Below are 22,175 nucleotides of genomic sequence, written 5' to 3'. Positions count from 1 at the left end.
TATCTTGGAAGACAGCTTGCTCAAACGAGTAATAGAAAATGATGATGGTTCAGTGAGGAGAACACAGTTGGTGATTCCAAAGAGCAGAATAGCCGAAGTACTTCGTCAGTTACACGACAGTCCATCAGGAGGGCATTTTGGTGTAAAGAAGACCCTTCAGAGAATTCGGGAACGATTTTATTGGATGAAGAGTTCCGACGATGTGAAGGACTGGTGTAAGAAATGTACTACCTGTACTACAAGTAACGGGCCCTACCGGAAAAGAAAGGCTCCTATGAGACAGTACAATGTTGGAAGTCCGTTTGAAAGAATAGCTTTGGATATTGCTGGGCCATTTCCAGAAAGTGACAATGGATGCAAATACATGTTGGTGGTAATGGATTACTTCACGAAGTGGGTGAAGATCTTCGCAATTCCAGACCAGAAGGCCGCCACTATTGCAGATGTGTTAATCAAAGACTGCATCAGCCGATTTGGAGTACCTCTGGAGATCCATAGTGACCAAGGAAGGAACTTTGAGAGCGATCTATTTCAAGGAATTTGTGATAAACTAGGCATGAAGAAGACAAGAACCACGGCCTATCACCCGCAATCGGATGGAATGGTGGAGCGTATGAATAGGACAGTTGGCAAGTATTTGACAAAGATGGTGTCCAATCATCAACGAGACTGGGACCAGTACCTTCCGTTCTTCGCAATGGCCTATAGATCTGCTGTTAATGAATCAACTGGCCAAACACCAGCAAAAGTCCTATTTGGACGTGAGATGCGTCTACCCTGTGATCTAGAGTTTGGATGTCGACCTGGAGAAGATGTTGCTGGTGAGGATTACGTGAATGAATTACGAAGAAGAATGGACGATATACATGAGTTGGTCCGTTCTAATCTTCAGATCGCTAGCGACCGAATGAAGAAACGATACGATACCCAAGCCGAGAGGGGATGTTTCAAGGAGAACGACAAAGTCTGGCTTTATACTCCAAAGAAGCGAACAGGTTGTTCTCCCAAGTTGCAGCAGTTCTGGGAAGGTCCGTACCTCATTGTCAAGAAAATCAATGACGTTATATACCGAATAAGCAAGACTCCTAGGGGAAAGCCGATGATAGTCCACCATAACCGGTTGGCGCCGTACGAGGGAGACCACGACGTAGATGAAGAAGTGGAAGTCAACCAAATTCGAGGAATACCTGACCTTACCTTTGAAGAGTTCATGGGTGCCTACGGAGGTACCGGTAAAGCAAGACATGGTGTTACCACTGAAGAAAAGCGAGATCTTCTCGCACTTCCCGATGACTATTCGCTGGCCCATACCATCCCGGCCAGTATCAAAGACGCACGAGGGTTGGCATCCGCCTTCCGAAGGAAGTTTGGTCGAGTTGCAGAACTTCAATGCCAACTGCCAGCTCCTGGCAAAGCATTGAAACTCCAAGATGCATCACGTTACCTATTCTATCTGGTAACAAAAGACACTGTCCGTGACCAACCTACCTACCAAGATGTATGGGATGCATTAATTCAATTGAGAGAGCACGTGTTGGAGTCCGACGTGCAAAAGTTAGCCATACCAAAGTTAGAATGCAGCCAATTAGACTGGAGAGTTATCCGAAATATGGTAGAAGAAATTTTCCAAGACACCGAGGTCCAGGTGTTAGTCTGTTGCAATCCGCATAGTTACTGGTGCGGAAAGAAGACCGTCCCCTGTCACTTTTATACAACTGGGAGTTGTAAAAGAGGGTCCAGTTGCCGATACCAGCATCCAGTTCCAGTCCTGACAAGGTTCCAGGAGGAACCATCTTTTAAGGAGGGGGCAATGTGACGAATTTCTAACTGAGGCCGGCCCTGCCCCTAGTAGTCAACAAACAACAGCGACACGTCATCGACGAGTATTGTCTCCGCTAATCCAGAAGTTTCCCCGATGATAGACGTGGACCCGCCTCAGGCCTTCCAAATGTTCTCGAAGCAGAGCCGTATCTATATAAGCGGATGATTTTTAAGCAGCAGTCAGTCAGTTAATATATTCGACGCGATATATTGTTTTATTGTTTGATCGGTTTGCTGAAATGTATGTATTTTTAAAGTAGATAAGTCGTATTTGTAAATAAATTAAATGTTAGAAAGTGTAAAATAAATTAGATATTGTTGTTAAATAAGTGTTATAAATAAACAATTTCAAGTAAGTCTTTTATTTATTTAATAATAATTAAAAGTCAATTCGCGTAATATTTCCTAAAAAAACGCAACAATATATACACACACCGGCAAAATTAGCCGAACACCTTAAAAATGGGACATGTTTGATGGCTCGAATTTCCTAAACCTGTTTTCCGATTTGAGTGATTCTTTTAGTATGTGATAGCCTTATTATTTAAGAATATCGTTGTAGTAATATTGTTGCTAGACAGGTAAATGTCATTTTATACCGGGTGTAACAATCATACTGTGTTTTTTTCTTAAAGTTCTAAACACCCTGTGGAAAATTCTAGCATATCTAAAATATTAAAATTAAAAGTTGATTGTAGAGTTAGGCTTTCTTATAGCATTGGGCTTTCTTAACATTTTCTTATTTGATTCATTTGCTTATGTTGGAAAATAAAAAAGTTATGGGCTTTAACAACTAGCCATGTTTTTCATCAATAAATCCTCATAATTCTCAGTTACTCGAGCGTTATCCTTATTATATTTAATAGCGTTAATACCTATTGAATTGTGAAGAGTGGATGCTAAAACTAAAAAAAGTTAAGATAAGTTTTCCATAAAGTGTGGGACCCTCCATTTTTTAATTTAATTTTCCATTTCCACCAATCGTTTTTTCCGATTATAGCGCCATCTATCCATAATTGGAAAAATGTTGCGAATAAAAGTTGCTTATTTTTACGTCAAGAATCCAAATCTGTAATAAAAATTGGGGGCTCCTATTTACGATTTTAAAGTAACCCCCACCCCACCTTCGGGGTCGTGTTTGGTGCCATTCGATAGGTTTTTAAAAATATTAAATACATGTATTTTGCAGTTTTACGATCCGACGTTCATTTCGCGAAATATCGTATTTAAAATTTTTAATTTACCCCCCACCCCTCTCTGTGGGGTGACGTGTTTAGTATTATTCGATAGATTTTTGAAAAATATTGAATACGTATTTTTTAGTTTTTCAATCTGACGTTTATTTCGCGAAATATTTGTTTTTTTTGTGAAACTTTGTGACTCATCCATTTTCTTACGGCCCGCTCAAATCGTCAGACTATTTTGCATGTACTTAACTTACCTTATCTTAATCTGACGATTTCGAGTTTTTCTAAGAAAAGATTTTTTTTTCGGTCCCCCCTTAATGAATTCCCCGGTTTTAAGAACCAATATATGGTATAGGTACATTTACAGGGTACAAGGTTTCTCCCCATGTGATAATCTGACGCGCTCGAGTAACTGGAAAAATCTCCGGTTGGGCTTCCCTACCATCATTATCTGCTTAGTTTAATAAACAAGCCTAAAGTAATTCAATAGATGTATTAAATAAATAAATTACTAAGCGATGTAAGCGATGTCACAATGACGACCTCCCGTGGATTTCAGCTGAACTAGTTTCGAGGGGGTTTTAATGTCAAACGCTGAGCGCACATGCATTTGAATAAAGTATGTAATATTCAGTATTTATTTTTGCATGTTTTTTTTACAAATTTTACATACAACATCGACGAAAAAAGAACATCAGATCGAAAAACTGCAAAATACACGTATTCAATATTTTTTAAATACCCACCCCCACCACCGTGAGATCGCGGTGGGGGTGGGGGATTTAATTTAAAATCTTAAATAGGAGTCCCAATTTTTATTGCTGATTTGGATTCTTTACGTAAAAATAAGCAACTTTTATTCGACGCATTTTTTCGAATTATGGATAGATCGCGCTATAATCGAAAAAAAAACGATTGTTTCAAAAATCGATTGGAAAAATAAATTAAAAAATGAAAAGTCCCCCACTATATGGAAAACTTAACTTAACCTTTTTCTGGTTTTAGCACATACTCTTCACAATCCAATAGGTCCCCATAACGCTTGAGTAACTGCAAATTTAGCATATTTTTCTCCCCTACTATGAGGATTTATTCATGAAAAACATGGATAGAGATGTTAACGCACATAACTTTTTTATTATCCCACATAATTAAATGAATAAAAAAGTAAAATGTTAAGAAAGCCTAACTCTACAATCAACTTTTAATTTTAATATTTTACATATGCTAGAATATTCCACAGGATGTTCCAAACTTTAAGAAAAAATCACAGTATGATTGATACACCCGGTATAAATTGATGTTTACCTGTCTAGCAACAATATTATCACAACGATATTCTTAAATAATAAGGCTATAACATACTAAAAGAATCACTAAAATCGGACCACTGGTTTAGAAAATTCGAGACATCAAACATGTGCCATTTTTAAGGTGTTCGGCTAATTTTGCCGGTGTGTGTATTATACTCTTTTGCTCAGGGCCGGCGATAACGGGCCTGCAAGGGATGCATTGCAGGCGGGCGCCCCTTTTTGGGGGGCGCCAAAATGAGCTTTTTTGTGCTGGTGTTATACAAAATACTAATTTAAAAAACCTAAGGGCGCATAAACTAGTTTTGCAGGCGGGCGTCTCATACCCTAGCGCCGGGACTGCTTTGCTTGTTCTATTCTTGTTTGTGCCACTGTAATTACTAGTTCTTCTTGTTGATTGGTCATGGTTTTTGTTTTACTGTAATTCATCTTCAGTACTATCTTTGTCGATTCGCTATCTAGTTCTTCCATCATTCTTTGTAATTCTTCACTTCTTTCTGCTATTAATACAATATCATCAGCATAGGTATCGTAAGTGATTCAGATATTGCCCGTTTATGTTTATACCCAAGCCATCCCAGTGCAGTTGTTTGAACACATCTTCTAGCGCTTGGTTGAATAGCTTGGGCTAGATGGTATCTCCTTGTCTTACTCCTCGGTTTATTTTATTAAAATTAGGAGCACATACAACACATACAATTTTATCTAACAATAAAAAACTGAAAACGTTTGTTTTCTATACTTCCACAAAATTTATTATATCTAAGTGACTACAGCTGTTTCGGCGGAGTGCCTTTCTCAAGTAATATAGTTTATAATGTGTTTGCCTTTTTAATCTTCAACTGAAGAGGTTGAGGAGTGGGGAGCTGTTTGTCTCGAGTTGGTCATTCAGAATTATATCTGTATTTTTCAGTTTATTAATTTCCATAGATTCTAAAAAAGATAGCTTAAGGCCTTTATTTTGAATATGTAGAATTTTAAACTCTTCATTGAAAGAATGATTATGATCTAGAAGGTGAAGTGCGCACTTCACCTTCTAGATCATAATCATTCTTTCAATGAAGAGTTTAAAATTCTACATATTCAAAATAAAGGCCTTAAGCTATCTTTTTTAGAATCTATGGAAATTAATAAACTGAAAAATACAGATATAATTCTGAATGACCAACTCGAGACAAACAGCTCCCCGCTCCTCAACCTCTTCAGTTGAAGATTAAAAAGGCAAACACATTGTAAACTATATTACTTGAGAAAGGCACTCCGCCGAAACAGCTGTAGTCACTTAGATATAATAAATTTTGTGGAAGTATAGAAAACAAACGTTTTCAGTTTTTTATTGTTAGATAAAATGAACTTCCATCAAGTAACGGTCGAATCCATCAATTACATACAATTTTATTTTATACAAACGGAGCCTATTAAAATAAACCGAGGAAGATGAGAATACTAAGAATTACAGGAAATAGTGTTTGAGACCAAAAAAGGACTAAAGACACCAGAAAAAAGTAAACGGTATAGGCGATGCTAAACAGAAAAAGAAAAAGGTAATGATCGGAGCAACGTACAAAAGATGGAGTGGGCCTAAGCCTTCCATAGAGTATTAATCCGCCAATTAACACAATTGCCTTTAACAAGAAAGAAGTAAGAGAACAAGGTTCTATGCTTAGAAAAGAGACAAGAGGCAATATAAAAAATAATTCATGTCACATGCAAACATTGACGCAAAGATACAACGCTCATTCTATATACACTTCCTTTGATTGCATGATCAAATGCATGATTAAAAAAATAGTACACCACTGTTGTAAATCGTCACGGTCTGAACACTCACGGAAAAACAGGTTCTGAATTCCATACCGACATTTTTTTCTTCCATCCCGTGTAATAAGTTTATAATATACAAAGAAAATAACATACTTAATCTTGATTTACTAGAGGTCGTCCTTAATAAGGCCTCTGGAACTAATGAAACTACTTGGAAGATCGTTTTTCTTCATTTTTAACTTCTTGGGATGAATACAAGAGATGCTCGTGACTGGTATCACGTATCACCTTCATATTATTAGCATTTTGTATCACCTTCATATATTTAAAAACATATATACAGGGTATTTCAAAAACGGTAACACCGTCTCTAGGATAGGTAAAAACTGAAAAATAATTGGGGTTTGCTTAGTAAAAAAAATTTTAACGCCATCCGTTTTCAAGATAAAGAAATTGAAGATTGAAGAAAAAAAATGTTTACAAATTTTTTACGATTTTGCCGAAACTACTAGCAACATTGTAATTAAATTTTATACGAATATGTTTTGGAAGTTGATACATCCCATGAATTTGTGTTTCGGTAGGTATATGTGACTCTCATATAGGGCGCTAGTTACAAGGTTCGTATCTACGCTAGCTATATAAAGTAATTGAATAAAAACACTAAACTTTTACAAGGATAAATACACTATCCCTCCTTTTCAATCTTAAGAATCTCTACATTGAACTAAACAAAAGCTATAAAATGAGGTATTCCATTCACTCATGATTTACGGGTAGAGCATAAATAGGCTTGCCAACTTTAGGTCACGAATTTTCCGAAAATGTGACATCAAAGTGCGGAACTTTACTGAAAAAATAGTAACCAAATGTCAAAGTCCAAGGGGAGAGGAAAATAATTCCAAAGTATGTTGAACTTTCACACGTTTATAATTAAAACAATGTAGTTAGATACAAAATGAGTTTATTCAATGTACATATTACTAAAGATATACAAATCAATATTAAATAATTTATAAGTGAAAGAACGGAAGAAAAGAAAAAATATAGACTTAATCCAGAACCAGAAGTGGGAGATTCATTACATTACCATTACAAGCAACTGCTGGAAGAAAACAGGAAATAATTTCTGAGAGAAATTGACGAAGTCAACATTAATAACGAAGATGCGGTAAAGTTAAAATGTAAAAATGAAATTAAAAATACATAATGTGTATAAACATTTTCAATTTCTTTGCAATCCGAAAATGCAGCAGCATTATACTCTAGTTAAATCGGAGAGTGCAGGAAGAGTCTATACCGGTTTCGGGGATTTTTTCCCCTCATCAGTAGTCCCATATTCTCTCCAATTCAACCAGGTACCTTGCTTTGAGCCTTTGCATTGGAGAGAAGAGGATATGGAACTACTGATGAGGGGAAAAAATCCCCGAAACCGGTATAGACTCTTCCTGCACTCTCCGATTTAATTAGAGTATAATGCTGCTGCATTTTCGGATTGCAAAGAAATTGAAAATCTTTACACATTTTTAATTCATTTACTCTTTTGTGGAGTACTTAGGAAGCTTTCTTGTTGACACTTTACTACGCTGAGCAGATGGGACGTGAATTATTTAAAATTCCCTCATCTTAATGTTCGTCTCGGCACCCGTATGGTTTATAATTTTTGAAAGTCACGGGGGTAGTAACGAGAGAACTTCCACCTGTTGTCAATCTAGTGGTATGAAAACGACATTTATTGTCGTTTTCTGTGCTACTGGATTGAGAACTTATTTTGTTAAAAATATATAATTAAGAGAAATGAAGAACGGTAAAGCTCCAGGACCGAGAGACATTCCCATTGAACTAATGAAATATGGACCAGACATACTGTTGGAAATGCTAGCGGATATTTTTAATAAATGTTTAACTGAGCCAAAATATTCCTACAGATTGGAATTTAGCATATACAGGGTGTTTCATTAATAACACAGGTTTACAAAAAAAAATAAACTGTGGACTATTTGACGAAACCATATGACAAGGGGGTTTTTGGGGTCGCTGATCACGAATCCGGGATCCGCTGATCTCTATCACATCAGGTAAAGGTCATTTCAAGGTCAAATCAAGATACATCGATAATCGCTCTGAAAAAGTATATTAGGGGGTTTTTAGGGTCGCTGATCACGAATCCGGTGTCCGCTACCTTCTCTCACGTCTAGCTCAAGGTCATTTCAAGGTCAAATCAAGATAAATCGACACAATCGCTTTGAAAAAGTATATTAGGGGATTTTTGGGGTCGCTGATCACAAAACTGGGGTCCGTTGAGCTCTACCGCGTCAGTAAAGGTCATTTCAAGGTCAAATCAGTTGTGTGATCAGCGACCCCAAAAAACTCCTAATATACATTTTCAGAGCGGTTGTGTCCATTCATCTTGATTCGACCTTGAAATGACCTTGAGCTAGACGTGAGAGAGGTCAGCGGACCGCGAATTCGTGATCAGCGACCCCAAAAACCCCCTAATATACTTTTTTAGAGCGACTGTCGATTTATCTTGATTTGACCTTGAAATGACCTTAACCTGATGTGATAGTGATCAACGGACCCCGGATTCGTAATCAGCGACCCCAAAAACCCCCTTGTCATATGGTTTCGTCAAATAGTCCACAATTTATTTTTTTTTGTAAACCTGTGTAATTGTCCATATAGTAACTGGAGAAACCTTAGCACAAAATACGAAGATTTAACCTAAAACACTTCAATAAAATGTGGTTCCTTACTGAGTTACAGGGTGTTTTATCTAAAAATTTAAAAAATATTTTTGCTCAGCCTTTTAAAACTATTCGACGTATCCTTTTCATACTTGGCAGGATAGGTACTATACAAACTACTAAATTATGTTAAACAAACGTTTCTGGATATTACCAGAGGCGTACGACAGGGGAAAGTGAATGGTTGACCCTTTCCAAATTCTACGCCACTGGCGAAATTGCTATTTTAGTTCAATTTTTGGATTCTCCAATACTTTCTATGAAAATAATATACTCTTCTTTTGTAACGATAAAGTCATTAGTTTTCGAGATCTTTGAAGTTAAAAATGAAACGACACGGTTATTTTGATTAATGTATTGTGTCGTTTCATTTTTAATTTCAAATATCTCGAAAACTAATCATTTTATTGTTACGAATGAAGGGTATATTATTTACATAAAAAGTATTGCAAAATCAAAAAATTACACTAAAATAGCAATTTTGTCAGTGGCGTAGAATTTGGGAAGGGTCAACCAGCCACTATCCCCTGTCGTACGCCTCTGGTAGTAGCTAGAAACGTTTATTTATCTTAATTTAGTAGGGTGTACAGTACCTACACTTTCTGCCAAGTATGATAAGGATACGCCAAATAGTTTTAAAGTACTGGGTACAAATAATTTTTAAATTTTAATCATTATGAATCATATAAATTAATCAAAATAACTGTGCCGTTTCATATTTAACTTCAAATATCTCGAAAAATAATGACTTTATCGTTACCAATAAAGAGTATATTATTTACATAGAAAGTATTGGAGAATCTAAAAATGGCACTAAAATGGTAATTCCTTCAGTGGCGTAGAATTTGAGAAGGGTTAACCATTCACCATCCCCTGTCGTACGCCTCTGGTAGTAGCTAGAAACGTTTGTTTATCATTATTTAGTAGGGTGTCTAGTAGTCGCACTTTCTGCCAAGTATGAAAAGGATACGTCGTATAGTTTTAAAATCCTGAGCAAAAATATTTTTTAAATTTTTAGATAAAACACCCTGTAACTCAGTAAGGAACCACATTTTATAAGTGTTTTAGGTTAAATCTTCGTATTTTGTGCTAAGGTTTCTCCAGTTACTATATGGACAATTATTAATGAAACACCCTGTGCATATAAGCTCATCAAGCCCCATAGAACAAACAATAACTTTGGCAAATATAATAAGAAAAAATATTGTGACTGCCCAAAAACTTACATGGATCAAACTGAGAGAACCTTTAACAAACGTACAGCAGATCACAAAAGGAATTTCAATAATATGTAGAAAAACAGATTTTACGTGTGCACTTCTACTGCAGTGATATTAATTTGTAATAAATTTTGTGGAAGTATTGGAAAACAATAGTTTTCAGTGTTTTATTATTAGATAAAATGAACTTATATCAAGTAACGGTCAAATCCGTCACTTGTTTTGTATATTCATTTTAAGTTCATATAATTTTTGTCTTTTGTTTTAGTTTTACAACTCCTACCAGTATCTTATTCAAATTTCGTTCAGGCTAAAAAATATGCATACGACCTAAAATAACATTTACTGATTTTTTAACTTACTATTTTTAAAAATGAATAACCATTTTCAATTTCGTTGCAAAACGAAAACACAGCCGAACCATATTCTAGTCCAATCAGAGAGTGCTGCAAGCACAGCCTATGGTTCGGCTGTGTTTTCGTTTTGCAACGAAATTGAAAATGGTTATTCATTTTTGATTTACATTTACTCTGTGTGGAGTATGAAGGGAACCATTCTCGTTGGAACTTTACCGCGCTGAGCAGATGGGACGTGAATTGTAAATTGTAGAATTCCCTCATCTTCCTTAGTCTCAGCATCCGTATGGCTTGCAAATTGTAGAAGCCTCGGAGGTGTAACCAGAGAAGGTTCCCATTGTTTTCATTCTGGTGGGATGTAGAATTGCATTATGTTGTTTTATATGCCATTAGAGTGAAAACTTAGTCTTTTACTATTTTTACTTTTTAATTTTTAAATGAATGCCATACTCTGTATAGAGTATACAGACTCGTTTCGTACGGGTTCTCTGAACCGCAAAGTGGAATGCTTTCCTAGCGGTGCCTGTTGGTATGGTTATACCTGGGTAAACAGAGAACTTGAATCGAGTCGAAATTCATTTCACTTATTCCCCGTTAGAGGGCGTTCTAACCACACTGCGATATAAATTGTTTTAATTTATATCGAGAAACTACGGTCGTGATGGTAAAAATCTGTCTTCCTCGGAGCCTCCTTGACAACAGGTAGACCTAGAAATAGTACTATCGGGGGACGGAGGAAGACAGATTTTAATTAAAAGGAAACCCTAAATTTTCTTATTTTAATTTTTACTTATTATAATTATTGTTTTCAGCACTGGTGAATTATCAACATGTTGGTACATTCTGCTGTCAGGATCCGTTTTCATCGATGGATCTATGTTCCTACCTCGATCAAGGTAAAACACTGTTTTTCTATTATTAACTAATATTAAAGTATAAATTTTTGTTCCCGTTCTAAGGCGCGTCGAATAATACATCTCTTGTACTATAACGGAGACTTTTAAATAGTCCGAGGTCAAATTTCCCACATTCAATATCATATTTAGGTTATAAGCAATCATTCGAAACCTATTATTTGCTATTCTATCTGTTCTAATAACGGAGGACTTGCGTCTACGGACGGGCAGACAGGCATGGATAATTCAACCTTTTCACATTTTATGTTGTAACATGGGCGAAAACAAAAAGTCTCAGGGCCGCCGCTAAAGTGTTGGCCGCCTGTGTGCAACTTAATATTTGCCGCCCCCTTTTAACACTATAGTCGTTTTAACATAGCTACTAGTATTTAAATGTGCAGGAAATGCATCGTAACCGTAACGCGTATATGAATGACAATTGCTCTGATCTCGACGTTACTTTTAGACCTGGATCCCGCGTACCAAAAAAAGTTGATTAATAGCAAGCTGAAAATGTGTTAATAGCTTAACGATGTCTAGTCGGATAAACTTTGATGTATGGGAACACTGGAACAGGAGAAGTTTTAATTGTGGAACCGGTTAAAAATTTGGAACGTCAGACTACGAAAACGTTCCATGTATTTTGTCGGACAGAACTTCCAATTGATTTGTTACCCTTTCATTAAACTCTCATGCAAAAATCAGACTGGTGTTTATCACCAACTGGGCATTTTAATGAGTGGAACACGAAGAACATGTCAAATGACAGGAATTATATTGGTGATAAATAGCAGTTTATGAGACTTTATTGAAACGGTAACAAATCAATTGGAAGTTCTGTCTGACAAAATACATGGGGCGTTTTCGTAATCTGACGTTCCAAATTTTTAAACTGTTCCACAATTAAAACTTCCCCTGTTCCAGTGTTCCCGTACATCAAAGTTTGTCCGAATAGACACCGTTAAGCTATTTACAAAGTTTCACCTTGCTATTAATCAACTTTTTTTGGTACGCGGGATCCAGGCCTATTACGTGTCCCAGATATTGTAGCTTTCTTATTTTTATTGTGTTTATTATTTCGCATTCTTTGCCCATTTCTCGCAATACTTCCGTGTTCGTTTTCTTCTGTGTCCATGCTATTCTAAGCATCCTTCTGTAACACCATCATTCAAATGACTGTAGTTTATTTATGTGTTCTTGCTTCAATGACCAGCTTTCAAGTCTATATTGCAGTATTGAAAACACACAGTTACACACATAGAGCCTTACTCTCAGTTCTAATCTAAGGTCTTTGTTGCAGACGCAGAGAATTGTTTTCATTTTTTCATTTTTAAGCTTTTTCAATCATAATGAAATTTTGATTTATTACTTTGCTACCCTGTATAATGTATAATTGTACAAAATATCTTCAAAAGGGTGTCAGGATTTCTATGTCACTTAGTATATTTTAACAACCCTATGTTTCCTATCAACACCTCCACACCTCGTATTACATGTCCATTTGTTTACAAAATACCGTTAACTATTGTAATTAGAGCAACATTTAAGAGGCAATAAAACGTGTTAATTACTATACCTACTTTTATGTAATTCTCTTAATTTAATTGATTTGTGAGACGTATGTCAAACTGTACTGTAAACACAATATTATGTGGGTATGCTAGAATAAGTAATAAGAGTTTTATATGAGCGACTTACTTGTACCATGCACAGTATCCATTTTATTTGAAATCCAACCCACACTTATTTCAAATCATCACTATCAATCGATACTTATGATACTTGTACAGGACTGGACCAAATTTTTTTTAAGGACATCACACACATCTTATTTAAAATCATAGTTGTCATTGAAATCTTATTTCAAACCTACATAGTTGCACTTGTCTGTTCCTTTGCTTTGTTTACCTTCGTCTATTTGAACCTGTCTTATTTCTGTATTCTCCGTTGTTAGTTATTCAGTTTTTTTTAGGTTTATTTCTGAAGAAAAGTGGTTAATTAGTGTATTGACTGAACAGTACTGTTCTTCAGTTAATTATTACAGTCACAATAATGATCATTATTTAAATAGACAGAATATACACATTACACAACAGTTATCTGTGTATAGATAATTAATAAAGATTAAAAAATTGTAAAAATTAATGAGTAATATTGAAAATAAATTAATTAAATTAATGAGTAGCGTTACTACTAACGTTAACTGCTTGACAAGACCGTTTTGTGCTGTAATAGACTTGTTTGCCGGGGTTCCGACAAATAGTCCCGGACAAAAATCCCCACAAAATATCCCTGGACAAAAAATCCCCAGACAAAAAATCCCCACAAAAATCCCCCACAAATAAAAGCATGAATTTTAATTATTTCAATTACCAAATTTCCAATTCCAATTCCATGCCGATAATTATAAGAACAGCGTAAATTGGAATTAAAGTTTATCGAAATTTACAATTTACTCCATTATTATAAAAAATTCAGACTTAGTGCAATGATATTTAGTAGTAAAGCAGTTTCATTAGTCCAGAAAGCCACTGCGCATCCGCTAGGGAAAATATTCAGATTCGGATTTTTTGCACAATCTTACTCAAAAAGGACCCCTTTTAACAAATTTGCATGTTGCCAGGTCTAAAAGTGGGTCAAAAATTTTTTATACGTTTTTATTTTTGTTTTTTTCCTAAAATTATTTTTTTTTGCATCGAACAAAGTTTTTTTTAGATTTTTTGGATCATTTCAAACAGAAAAAGTCTTTAGTGACTTTTCTCTAAAGTTGATATTTTTTGACATATACGATTAAAAATTTAAAAATCGCGAAATCAGCCATTTTTAACCCTGAAAAACTATGCAAAAAACTGAAAATTTCGATGTTGCCAATGTAAGAAGATATCCTTTCAACATCGATTGATTAAATCCCGAAGAGTTTTTTGCAATACAATATCGAAAACCCCTTTGTTTTTTAATTGCCAATCAAGCGGACCCTTGATTGGCAACCGTTGCATGTATATGTAACATGCGTAAATATATGTATGTGCTGAAAAATATTTTGATTCAATTTTTTTTTCATTATCTTGCTTGAAAATATCCCCTCTTAACAAATCTGTATGTTGCCAGGATCAAAAAGTCAGAAATTTTGTTAAACGTTTGTTTTTTGTTTTTTCGTAAAACTAATTTTTTTGCATCGGACAATTTTTTTTAGGTTTTTTTATTATTCCAAATAAAGAACACTAAGTGACTTTTCTGTAAACGTGATAGTTTTCGAGATATAAGCGATTGAAAATTTAAAAATTGCAAAATCGGCGATTTTTAACCCTCTTAACTATGTGAAACAACGAAAATTTCAATGATACCAAGGTATGTACAGAGTATCGATTGATGAAATCCCAAAGAGCTTTTTGCAATACAATATCGAAAACTCCATTGTTTTTTAATTGCTAATCAAGCGGCCGCTACACTATTTTCAACCGTTGCATGTATACAACATTGTATGTAATATGCGTAAATATAAATATGTGCGGAAAAATATTCTGATTCAATTTTTTTTTTTTCATTATCTTGCTTAAAAAGGTTTCCCATTTAACAAATTTGCATGTTGCCAGGGTCAAAAATGTCTTAAAAAAATTTTAAACAATTTTTTTTAAATTGTTTTCCGACTACATATAGATACACAAATACTCATGTAAGGCTACGGCTCCACGGGCGAGAAATTGACGCTAGCAGTAGCAGTAAAATGAACTTAAGGTTCCGCGGAACGGAATGGGAATAGCCGAACTGAACCGACTACGCACAAGTCCTGTAGTCGGTACAGTTCGGCTATTCCCATTCCGTTCCGCGGAACCTTAAGTTCATTTTACTGCTACTGCTAGCGTCAATTTCTCGCCCGTGGAGCCGTAGCCTAACGGTTGAAAATAGTGTAGTTCCCGCTTGATTAGCAATTAAAAAACAAAGGGGTTTTCGATATTGTATTGCAAAAAGTTCTTCGGGATTTCATCAATCGATATTCTTAGAATATCTACGTACCTTGGTATCATTGAAATTTTCGGTGATTCAGATCGTTTTTGAGGGTTAAAAATGGCCGATTTTGCAATTTTTAAATTTTTAATGACTTATACCTCGAAAACTATCACATTTACAGAAAAGTAATTAAAGGTCTTTTCTATTTGAAATGATCCAAAAAACCTAAAAAAAATTGGTTTGTCCGATGCAAAAAAATTAGTTTTAGGAAAACACAAAAAACAAACGTTTAAAAATATTTTTGACTTTTGATCCTGGCAACATACAGATTTGTTAAGAGAGGATATTTTCAAGCAAGATGGTGAAAAAAAATTGAATCGAAATATTTTTCCGCACATATTTTTACGCATGTTACATATGTACATGCAACGGTTGCCAATTAAGCGCCCGCTTGATTGGCAATTAAAAAACAAAGGGGTTTTCGATATCGTATTGCAAAAAACTCTTCGGAATTTTATCAATCGATGTTCAAAAGATATCTTCTTACCTTGGCATCGAAATTTTCAGTTTTTCACATAGTTTTTGAGGGTTAAAAATGGCCGATTTCGCAATTTTTAAATTTTTAATCGCTTATATGTCAAAAACTATCAACTTTAGAGAAAAGTCACTAATAGACCGGGGAGTATCGTCGCCCCCTCTAGCGAAATGATTCCGATTCGATTTTTTTGCACAATCTTACTCAAAAAGAAGTCCTTATAACATATCCACAGGGTGCCGGGCGGTGCCGTGGTCGAAAAATTGTGTAAACAATTTTTTTTTAAACAAATTCACAAAAATAATTTTTTCATTTCGAACAAATTTTTTTAGATAAATTGGCTTATTCTGAGTAAAAAAGGTCTCTTGTCATTTTTTTCTAAAATTGATTGTTGTCGAGTTATATGCGATTAAAAATTTGAAAAATGCGAAAATTGCAATTTTCAAGGCTTAATAACTCGAGTAAATATTATTATTATGAAATTCAAAAAAAGACCAAATCAAGTTCCAAACCCCCTCTTCAAGGTCCTGAAGAGATCTTTGTCATTATTTTATTACAAAGCTGTTATTTTTAATTATTAACAATTAGCGCTATAGTCCAGGATGTATCCGTCGCCCCCGTTAGTGAAATTATTCCGATTCCATTTTTTTGCAGAAAATTACTCAAAACGAGGTCCTTATAACATATCCACAGGGTGCCGGGCAGTGCCGTGGTCGAAAAATAGTTTAAACAATTTTTTTTAAACAAATTCACAAAAATATTTTTTTTATTGCGAACGATTTTTTTTTAGATAATTTGGGTTATTTTGAGCAAAAAAGATCTCTTGTGATTTTACTCTAAAATTGATTGTTGTCGAGTTATATGGCCATTTTCTCATTTTTCAAATTATAAATCGCGTATAATTCGACAACAATCAATTTTAGAAAAAAATCAACAAGAGACATTTTTTGCTCAGAATGTCCCAAATTATCTAAAAAAAATTTGATCGAAGTAAAAAAATTATTTTTGTGAATTTGTTTAAAAAAAATTGTTTAAACAATTTTGCGACCACGTCACCGCCCGGCACCCTGTAGATATGTTATAAGGACCTCGTTTTGAGTAAGTTTCTGCAAAAAAATGGAATCGGAATAATTTCACTAACGGGGACGACGATACATCCTGAACTATAGCGCGAATTGTTAATAATTAAAAATAACAGCTTTCTAATAAAATAATGACAAAAATCTCTTCAGGACCTTGAAGAAGGGATTTGAAACTTGATTTGGTTACTTTTTGAATTTCATAATAATAATGTTTAATCGAGTTATTAAGCCTTGAAAATGGCCAATTTCGCACCTTTCAAATTTTTAATCGCATATAACTCGGCAAAAATAAATTTTAGAAAAAAATGAGAACATACTTTTTTGCTCAAAATAAGCCAATTTATCTAAAAAAAATTGTTCAAAATGAAAAAATTATTTTTGTGAATTTGTTTAAAAAAAATTGTTTAAATGTTTAAACAATTTTTCGACCACGGCACCGCCCGGCACCCTGTGTATATGTTATAAGGACCTCTTTTTGAGTAAATTTGTGCAAAAGAATGGAATCGGAATAATTTCGCTAGCGGGGGCGACGATACTGCCCGGTCTATAAAGACATTTTCTGTTTGAAATGATCCAAAAAATCTAAAAAAAATTTGTTCGATGCAAAAAAAATAAATTTAGGAAAAAGACAAAAAAAACGTTTAAAAAAATTTTGACCCACTTTTGGACCTGGCAACATGCAAATTTGTTAAAAGGGGTTATTTTTGACTAAGATTGTGCAAAAAATCCGAATCAGAATATTTTCCCTAGCGGATGCGCAGTGGCTTTCTGGACTACATTGCATTTGAGTGACATTATATTTTCTATAAGATGTGTTCGGTGTCCTTTACAAAAAGGAACAGGTTTTTTTGCATTACAATCAAGATTATAGTTTACAGGACCGAAGTTATCATCACGAATAGGCAATATTTTGAACATAGTTATTCAAAGCAGAGTGAGCAAAAGTCTTAATATAAGCGAATAATTACAACATAATTCCCACAGTCTTAGCTCATTCCCCATATCTTCCACGATTTTTGAAAAAACTCACACTCTTTTATCATGTAAAATTTGAAGTATTCGTCATGGAATTGGAATTCAAAATTTGGTAATCGAAATTACAATAATTCATGCTTAATCTTAATTGCTAATCATTATTTTCGTGCCGAAAAGCTGTTTCATGGAGATTGCTATAACTCTCATGCACTGAGCCTGAAAAGCATTTGAGTTAATAATATTGCATTCACGGGAACAATTTTATAGAACTATTCGGCAGCAAAAATATTCCTGGGGCATTTTTTGTCCGGAATTTTTTGTGGGTATATTTTGTCCAAATAAATTGGTGGGGTTTATTTGTTAGGGATTTTTTGTCCGGGGATTATTTATGGGGATTATTTGTCGGGATTTTTTGTGGGGATTTCTTGTCTGGCGATTTTTTGTCTAGGGATAATTTGTGGTAATTTTTTGTCCGGTGATTATTTGTCCTAGCTTTGTTTGTCCAGGTGTAAAAACATCACCTTTTTCGAAAGACGGTCCTGCCTTTGAGGGTATACGAACCTCCTTCAATTACGTATCAATTTTTGATTCTCAACAACAGAAGCCTACGTGGAGACACACAGCACCCATAAAAGTGTTTGTACACGTGGGTTTTTAGTTTGTTTACGAAATTTCATTTTATAAGAAAAAGTGGGTTGTCGATGCGTACTTAACATTTCGCGAATGTAGCACAAGCCTCCGATCGATAAAGAAATACCTATTATGAAAAAAGTATTTGGCGATATTTCATTTTCTGAAAGCTTTTACCTTAAGCGATAACTTGGTCTGTTTAAGTACCAAATAAAAAAATGTGAGAGGTGAAGAGGTCCAAAAGGAACAAAATGGTCCAATTAGTATTACAAAAAAGAATACTAAAATCCTCTATAAAATGTATATTTAAAATCCTACGTTACATTACATAGAAAGTATGAGGTAGAGTTGCACAAGTTTGACTTGAATGTTTGAATTTGACTTGAGTTTGACTTAATTTCAAGTCAAACTCAAGTCAATCCTTCTGACAAATAATTCAAGTCAAGTCAAACTGGTCAATCGTACAGGTTTGAAAATTCAAACTGTTTGTCAAACCAGTTTGAAAGAGTTTGAAAAATAATTTATTTCGTAGATATACTTTTTTAACAATCCACGAGGAAAATAAAATTCCTGTAGCTGGCTGTATACCATAAATCACAAAAATACGAGATTTATTGTAAAAGGTATATTTAAAAGACCCTAATAAGGGTTGCATCAAAAAACAAAACGGATGTTTTCGGATTAACAAGTAATCCATCATCAGTGTTAAGCCAATAACATGCATGCGTGAGCCACCAAAAAGTTATGGGTAAAAACCCTTTAAAAGGTATAAGATCTTATATTATACTACATATTATGTTTAAAATAGTTAGATGTTGCAAATATTCCTGGATATTACCCAGGGCAACACAGGACTCTAACCCACGTGGATGTGATATGAAAGGGATGAACCTCACATATTGAAAATTGATTGTCAACTATATCTTTTAAAGGGTTTTTACCCATAACTTTTTGGTGGCTCACGCATGCATGTTATTGGCTTAACACTGATAATGATTTACTTGTTACTCCGAAAACGTTTTGTTTTGTGATGTAACCATTATTAGGGTCTTTTAAATATACCTTTTACAAAGGATCCTGTATTTTATTTTTTTTTATTTTTTTATATATTTTTTTGTTGAGATAGACATGTCAGTTGCCAATTAAGATAAGAAATTAAATAATACATTGAGTGCCATATAAATCATCCTTTAGTTCCAATAATTTTAGTATTTGTTTCCCTCTACTCATTTTTAAAAATCATGTACAATAGAACACTGACACTTTCACAGTAAACTATTTTTTAGCACGCACAACAAAATTAAATAAAAAAATACTAAATGAACAGTTTTTGGTTTAAATGGGATCTAGCTATTTTTATAATTCTCTGCTTTTATAACCGATAACAATAAACATCGGCACCGTCTTCAACGACAGAACGAAAATCATAAAAAAAGGTTCAGGAAAGTTAAAAAGGAAGAAAACAAAGAACCTCAAAAATCTGTTTCCGTACCAACCTCTTTTTAAGGATGTTAATTCCTTGAAAGTTTATGGTCAAATTTGGATTATCTACATTTTTTTCAATACAAACGCCCCAGAATCTAATAACATGTGGTGTGTACTAAAAGTATAAGTCAAGCTGCGTAAGTGAAAGCAGAAGGTACTAACAGTAGAAGTTGACCTGTACCTTACAAAGCACACTTTTGAAATTAAAAGTTGTACTGTTGGAATAAAATCAATATTTATACATGAAAAACAGGCTATTGATTCATACTCTTAGTACAGAAATGATTAATAAACATTCAAAATTCAAAATATAGAACAATCCCGAAAGGTCCATTTTATGACTTATACTATATTCTTAGTACATAGCACGTTAGACATAATAAAAAGATCTTATAAAGATTATTTGTATTTTTCAATTTAATTACATATATATAAACACAACATTTTCACTTTAAAAAAATTCCATCATTTTTTGACGGAAACTTCAAAATTAATGTGTACATTAATGGGGACAAAACTGTTATTCTGGCCAAACGCTTAGTTTAGCATAAAAAGACCAAAGTCGGCTCTTAGTCTACAATTGAGAAACCGTTATGAATGGCAGTTAGGATATATCGCAGTTATGAATGGCAGTTAAGAATGGCAGTTATGAATATAGTCTTGTTATGCAAAACTAAAAACCCTTAATAGACAGAATGTCGCTTGGTTTATTTTTGTTTTTCTTAGTAACCGTTAACGTGACAATAACAGGGATTTTTCCAAGATAGTTTTAGCTATATGTCACCAAAATCCGCTGTTATCTCGATTTTAAAGAAATGGCGCTTGGTCGAGTTATGCATAACGCTGTCCTTTTAAAGAATTAGTTCACTGTTAGTGATTGTATAACGCTGTTCTTTATTTTTACATAATATAAGTATGTATGCACTTTGAAATTTTCATTGTTTTGAAATTACCTGCCGCAACATCAAATAAATCAGTATATTTATTTTTCTTAATTAATACTGCTTCGACTACAGATTGTTTCTCTTAATTTTTGCAGTGGGAATACCTTCAATATTAGACTCAATTTGTTCTGGTACTTATTCTGAACCGAAAAATATCCACATTCAGATATTATCTTCCAAAGTCACACACTTCAAAACGAACGTAATAAACAAGCCAAACATGGACCTCTAAATATGAACTACAAACTAATTTGCGGAGTAGCAGAATACAGATTCAGACCTATCCAACAAAATCCGTACGCTCTCATTTAGAATTGGAAATAAATAAATAAACACGTTGCCAATATGACATTCAAACTTCAAACTGTTTGAAGAAGTTTGATTTCAAGTCAAACCTAAAGATATCAAAATCAAGTCAAGTCAAACTTTTTTACAAAAAAAGTTTGATTTTCAAGTCAAGTCAAGTTTGTTGAATAAAATCAAACTAGTTTGACTTGATGCATCTCTAGTCTGAGGGATAACAAACATACAAAAATTTCTATACAAAATGTCTAGATACAGGGTTGAGAAAATTTCTGGCAATAAGATGTTATCTTTGAAGTATCAAGTTATATTTGAAGACCAGCTGTCTTGCTATCTCGTTGGTGGTCATACCGAAAGCCTTTTTTAGTTTAGTTTCCTGTTCCTTACATTTTTTGCAATTACATATATCTTCTCCCATTTTTGTTGTATATTGATTCCAATATGTTCTTCGTTTCCCCATCTCACTATATCTTGGACATTACTTTTTTGCCCGATATCAAATCTGATATCTGCTTTTTTTACTCGATCCCGTCTATTTTTCTCTAGACTTGATTTTAATGCTCAGCTGTTCTTAAGATCTCTTTTGTTTTCTTAGTATCAGATATTGTTTCTATCGCTTATATATTTATAAGTATTGGTCGAATGCAGGTTTCATAAACTCTTGTTTTTGTTTTCAATCCTAGATCATTGTTTCTCCACATTTTGTCCTGTTCTCAAGTTATTTTCTTGTTTCATTTTAATATTATTTACTATCTTTAATTTCCAAGTCAGGAGTGATCCTGGATTCTAAACCGTCATGGAAGGTCGGAACCAGGATCGATTTTTGGGAGGGGCCATAAACTTTTTTTGGGAAGGGTACCAGGGGTCTGGGGGAAATTTTTAAAGATTAGCGTTACAATGATGGTGATTTTTAAGGCACTTTTCACACACTTTTGAGTGCCATAAAGACATTCAAAACTTATCGTTATTAAA

At 34.2% G+C, this 22,175-nt stretch overlaps 1 protein-coding gene across 3 annotated transcripts in view; it reads left to right on the top strand.

Annotated features, from left to right (window-relative positions):
- Positions 1–22,175, top strand: part of LOC114325085 (rap guanine nucleotide exchange factor 2-like) — an 849,570-nt gene that overhangs the window by 284,683 nt on the left and 542,712 nt on the right. For all 3 annotated transcript variants that reach the window (XM_050660024.1, XM_050660022.1, XM_050660023.1), the window contains exon 4: positions 11,218–11,301. In XM_050660024.1, coding sequence (XP_050515981.1) covers positions 11,218–11,301 — 84 coding nt within the window. The remainder of the gene's footprint in view (positions 1–11,217; positions 11,302–22,175) is intronic.

The sequence above is a fragment of the Diabrotica virgifera genome, chromosome 9 (genome assembly GCF_917563875.1).
Source record: "Diabrotica virgifera virgifera chromosome 9, PGI_DIABVI_V3a".
NCBI classification, from domain to species: domain Eukaryota; kingdom Metazoa; phylum Arthropoda; class Insecta; order Coleoptera; family Chrysomelidae; genus Diabrotica; species Diabrotica virgifera.
The sequence above is the reverse complement of the archived record's forward strand: the minus strand, read 5'-3'. Positions and strand labels throughout refer to the sequence as shown.